The sequence below is a fragment of the Ambystoma mexicanum genome, chromosome 9 (assembly GCF_040938575.1).
Source record: "Ambystoma mexicanum isolate Mex_15411 chromosome 9, UKY_AmexF1_1, whole genome shotgun sequence".
Taxonomy (NCBI): domain Eukaryota; kingdom Metazoa; phylum Chordata; class Amphibia; order Caudata; family Ambystomatidae; genus Ambystoma; species Ambystoma mexicanum.
In genome coordinates, this window is record NC_090931.1 from 238,018,198 (window position 1) to 238,024,197 (window position 6,000).

The window sequence follows — 6,000 nt, forward strand, 5'->3', positions numbered from 1 at the left end:
CGAGGCGGAGGTGATATCAGAAGGTGGCAATGGTTTTATTGTTTCATGGTTTTATTGTTAAAGATCCTCTCTCCTCTAACCTTCAGTACAGGAGAGTACATGCAAATGAATGGGAGCCTGTACATATAAACGGCAGCCGGGATCCACCTGTAACGGTAAGTGGTTAAAGTACATGAAGAGAACAGGAGATGGACTCCACTTTCACAGAACAGGGCTCCCAAGTTCTTTTTGTGATCTATGGTAATAGCACCAAATGAAAGGGCGGGTGGATGCCTCTATAAAATTCGAATGATCTGTTAGCGAATGGCCCGTAACCAACTGAAATGACATTAGATTTCTAATCAAAAACACAGATGAAGGTTCTTCTTCCAAACCTCTGGCATGGACGTTTTATTTTTCTGTTATAGTTTCCTTACAAAAACAGGCGTGTGCCAACAATTTTATTCTACGGCCTATGTGTCTATTTATTTTAACCAAAGTACAGCAAAAACAAAAACCTGCAACTTGTAAGGTCCTAATTGGGCAACCATAACCCCTACTCTCTCCACTAATGACATGAGCTGGTCAACACCCACCCTGGGAGAAATCATTTCAGATAGTGGCTTTAAAGTTAATGAAATAACCTTTTTCCCCTCTTAGGTGGGCATATCATTATGAAGCATTATAATACACTGTTCATCATCACACACTTAGCCCTCTGCCCAAGACATTGCTGGCTTCAAAATTGTGATTTTATACATGTTGCTTCACCCCTAACCTTAGCCTACTAACAAAAACCTTTTTAGGAAACGAAACTAACACCCACAAACAATTAAAGTGAGTTCTGGTAAGAAAAACAATCATTGACAAAGCCAAAATGTTTGGCTTTTGTGTAGAATTTGCCAGGCATTGCTATAATGGTACTACCTGGCAATAACAAGGGAACAGATGGCAAGGTATTTGAGAACCTGTACATATCATACCAGTGCCTGGCAAATGCCTAGCCAATACCTTTACCCAAGACAAAACCTTTGGCTTCATCAATGATTGTTTTTAACGTGACTTTGGTGCAAGGAACCGATGCTAGGGCACACATATTGCTTACAAATCAAGTGGCTGAAGGCGCACTTGATTAAAACATTTGTATTACTCTAGGTACTACTTTACAGCTTTAAATAAGCCATAAGCCTTCTGAAGACAGCCTAGAAATAACCCTGGCTGCCCTTATACAGCACAATGTTTGATGATACTGCATGATAGAGCTAGATCCAAGAGATCTTAGGAGGGTGTGCTTTGTGTGGGGGAGGGGTAGGTAGCAGGTGGGGAATGCCTTAGGGATTCGGATAGCCATGGGAAGTCAATTGGTGGGTAAACATCCAAACAATACCCACACAAGCTGTGTTTTCAGCCTCCTTATTCAATCTGCAATCCTCTACAATTGTTTTGGCTTATCGGTAGAGCTAAGGTGCATACTCATTATCAAAACTAATTTAAAAAATGGGCTCCAAAATAAAACCTGGCTTACTTTATTCATTTCGCCTGGTTTCTACTTCCTCCTCTCCTGGCTCTTGTGATGAACAAAGGCCCCCTGTAAAATGCAGATGTGTGGTGGCAGTGTTAGGGTAGACCGAGACCTCTTGTGAGAAAGGGGAGGTTCCCATCAGGGCTTCATTCTCTTTCATTTTCATTACAATATGGGGCCTCTTTCAACTGCTTTTTCTCATATAAGAGCATTACATTAAAAGATAGCAAGCACATTGACTTTTTACATTTAAAAAAAAATCATTAAAGTGTACTGACAAGGTATTACATGTGTATGTGACTGGGGTACTTTTTTACTTAGTGACCCCAGGGAGGATTTCAATGCGAGAATATATAAGGGTGATCCTGATAACATGGGGCCCCTTGCAAACTCTGGTAACAGGTGACAGACACATAGTCTTACACTTTACTTATTTATTGACATATTAGAAGTAGATAAATAAGTACAGTACAAGAATTCACAATCCATGCTCTTAGATCCAGGTTAAGTTGCTTCTGGGAATGTGGAATTGGCTGAATTTCTGGGTTATACGAAATTTACCAGATCACTGAAAGCAATGGATATTCATCCATAGAAAGTTTTTCTGGGACACTGGTCTTCAAACTGTGGGGCTGCTCCCAGGAAGGGGGTCCAGAGGGTGTCCGGGGTGCTAAAGGCTCTTTACAAATTGTAGCAAATTCTCCCAATTTGAATTTTTTTCCATTCCAACAGATCGGACTGATGTCTATACATTGGCACAGATTTTATAAGCCTGTGACCAAGAACTATCTGGTGACCAGATGGCTATCTCCATCTAGCATGGAGCCCACTATCATTGTCAATTGTTTTTGGAAAGAATGTGTGGACTTCACATGTGGATTAGGAAAGAGCCTAAAATCTTATTCCAGGCAGACTTCCAGTGAGAATAGAAAGCGTCCAAACCTTTACCCCTAGGAATGATGGGAGACTGCCTCTTTTCTCTGCAAGACATCATGGACCTTACTGAGATCCTGCTTCCACTGTCATTTGGTTGCATTATTCTCGCATTTCACAAAACGATTTGCACTTAAATGTTTGTCATACATCCTTATGTTAACTGGCTTGAGGACTGTGATTTCTGGATTGGCTGTCAATTTAGCCACCCTTCCTACATACCCGATCCTTCTCCACTTTATCCCTATCCCCCCTACTCGCTTAGGTTCCATATCAGTGCCCTGAAACTGGATTTTTCTGAATGCAGCACCTAACAAAGTACCACAAAGAAGGACGTAAATAAGTACTTTTATAAATGCATGCCCACTAGACCTGCAGTAAGAAATTTGCAGAAAATTGAATTACCAGAATTGCTGTTTTTCCGAATCACTGAAAATTCTAGTGACCCAACTCTGAACGGTTCATCTAGAGAACTCCAACTCTAGACATAAAAAATACTCTGTCTCGAGTGAAATAGTGAGGGTTTAAAAAAAAATGTCATGGCCAGATGACCTCTTCAGTCAAGTTGGTATCATTCCTTTTTTCTTCTGCTTTACCACTCCTTACCTGGATAGGAATATTTGTACAAAATGTCAAATGTGGCTCAACCAGGAGTTGGAGATATCATGAACACTATATGGGGTCTATGGTAGAAATTGTCATCCACAAGGAACCGCCACATATTCACGGGTTGCCAGAATTCTGGGCACTGTATAGTGAATTTTGAATGCTAACATTTCCCTTCTCTCGAACTGCACCCAGGATTAATGCACAGTTACATGGATTTTTACAGACAATAAAACCCAGCCAATATTTCTCTATTATCTGGCCAATAATGCAAGCATTTCACAGCAATGCCATCAGTATTGACATCACATAAAAGTGCAGCAAGGCCACCAATAGTGGCAGACAGGCCCTCTACGAGACCATTTACATTGCATTACAACACATCATGCATAATTGGCTTATATACTGGCTTCATAATGACAGCAACATTCTCTTCAGTACTCTTACACTAACTGTATAGCTAACTTTAACAAGTTTAATTTTTTCATTGCCCCAGAGAGTTTTCTAAACACTGGCACAGAACTTAGAATCCCTTTTCCCAGACATATCTTGCTGCCCTCTCCATCCTGCATGGAGACTGCTATTGCAGCAGGTTCTGGATTTGCTAAGCCAGAACTACAATTCACAGCATGGACAGGTGAATCAAGGGAAATGTCAATTGTACCTACCCGAAGAGAACATTTTGGTCATAGCAGTAAGTGGCCCAATTGTGGTGTCATCACAAAAGGCAGATTCTTTTCCAGCGTATGTTTCCCACTGCTTTCTTCCATCAAGGAATTTGTTGAGGAATTCTTGAAGGCTCAAGTCAGAGTCCTTGTGCTCTAGTAAGCTTTTGTCCATCTTGAGATCTGTAATGCCTACATTTGCCTGGCCACATATATAGCAAGAACCCTGCATTTGTTTATGTGTGTTTTTCGGCTTCATTCCAAAATCCTTTCAACTGTCTGTGTGAATGTTTGTCTGTTGTCACTGGTAGCTTCTTATTCATTGTTGTTTGTGTTCTTTCTTGACTGCCAAGTACACATTTGTCCTGTGACAAATGTGTATTTGGCAAAGATGACACCAAGCATGACAAACACTACTAATCTCTGTTTAGTTTTTAGCATGAGGTCGATGTCACGGGAGAGAGACGCAAGATGAGGCTGAGACTCCAAAGGCCTTAGAAAAAGAAGAGATTTATTCTATTGTCACATGGAAATTGCAGTCTCCTAATCTTTTCAGTGGGTACAAAACAACACTCTTGGAAAGGTCCCTGGTTGAAGATCCACTGAAGAACCCAGATTCTACCCTTTGTGTTTCAGATTTTCAGGGGTTATCAAGCCCACTTCCAGCTCCTTGGGGTTGCAAACACTGCTTCAGTGAGCCTGGATACTATGGGGTCTTAATTGGCTTGATGCTCTAGCACCTATCACAGGTGATGCCCAGCCACTGCAGGCAGTTGCAAATCCTCTTAAACAGGGATGATTGCTGGATAGTCACAGAGAAAGGGTTACCAGAACCCTTCTCTTTCTGTACTTGGGACTTACTCTCAGCAGTCGCCCTCATATGGAAGGGTATAGGTTCCCTGCCCTTCAATGGTTTTGCGCTGCCTTAATTCTCCACGCACAATTAATGTCTACCCAGGAACAATCTGGGCAAAACTAATGTCTACCCTGGACCAATCTGGCCAGCTGGAATCTCCCTACTAACTAGGGTTATGGGGTTCACCTTTCCTCCACTCACCGCCTCAGGCTTGATGTAATGGTCTTCCCCTCTTAGGGGTACTTCTCTCCCGCAGCTGCCTGTTAGTGGTCGGCTCATGGCATCACCATCAACTGCTTATCCAGGCACTATCTTTGCAGATGGTAGCCATTCTCTTCCAAAGCAAAAGTAATTTTTAGATGATTACAAGGAGCAGGGAGTTTGGTGTTGGGACAAGCTGGTCCCCTGCGCAACCAGTTGTCTTTGGTCAATGTTTGGCCTGCAGCCTAGCACATGGTTTTGTCGGGGAGCCAAACTCCAGGTTCCCAGGAGGTTTAGAAGTTCTAGGTGGGGCGGCAAAACCTTGTTAGTTGCTGGCGCTGGCAGGGAGTTGGTTCCCCGGAACTGTCAGTAGATATTCACACTTAAGTCTTGAGTTTTGGTTGTGCATTGATATTTATTAGTTCAAGTGCAATATGACACATGAGGCCTCGTTTGTCCAATACTCTGGGTCCTGCCCATAGAAAAATCAGTAGTAACAAGTTGTTTGAATAGTGAGATGTGGACACTGTAAACTAGATACACAACAACCAACTAAGTACCAGAAGGATTACAGAGAAAGAGGACCATATATTGTTAGGCAGAATTATATGCAGTTCCCTTTGGGAACACCACACACAATTAAAACTACAAGTGATGGTACAAATTCACCTTTGGTATAAGCCTGTACTACACAGTTAAAGTGGTAGTGATGGCTGAGCAGCCAGACTTATCTCAAGAGTAAGTGAGCAGTATCAGATAGTTACACGAAGGACAGCAATTATTATGATTCAGGCAAACACTGACTCAAGGTTTTCAAGTAAAAGAATATACATTTATTTCATTCTTCAGTTGAATAACATTACACTATTATAAGCAGTTTAAAAATCACACTCTTAATACACCACACCACTCTCAATAAGTTCCAGACAAGTTAAGCTCACAAAATGAAGTGGGAGCAAAATGGCACTCCAGCAATTTAAAAGGGAGGGAAAAACAAAGTTAATAGAAATTGAACCACACCAACAGGTAAGTACTCAGGGCAATTGAACAAGAGAAGCTACAGTGATAGAATCAGGTAGAAAAGGCTTAGGGCCAAAGTCAATGGGTCAAAAGTCTTTTGCTCCAGATCACACAGTTCAGGGTAGTTCAAGGTAAAGTTAGTGCCACGGATTCCGGATGAGGTTGGTTAGTAGAAAAGTTAGTTCAAAGAGAAGAGAAGGACAAGCCCTCGGATTGGG

General features: G+C 41.8%; 1 protein-coding gene across 1 annotated transcript in view; it reads right to left on the bottom strand.

The window, feature by feature from the left end:
• Positions 1-3,880, bottom strand: part of LOC138487306 (nicotinamide N-methyltransferase-like) — a 102,841-nt gene extending 98,961 nt beyond the window's left edge. The window contains exon 1 of the mRNA XM_069613914.1: positions 3,709-3,880. Within this exon, the coding sequence (XP_069470015.1) occupies positions 3,709-3,880 (172 nt within the window). The remainder of the gene's footprint in view (positions 1-3,708) is intronic.
• Positions 3,881-6,000: the final 2,120 nt, after the last annotated feature.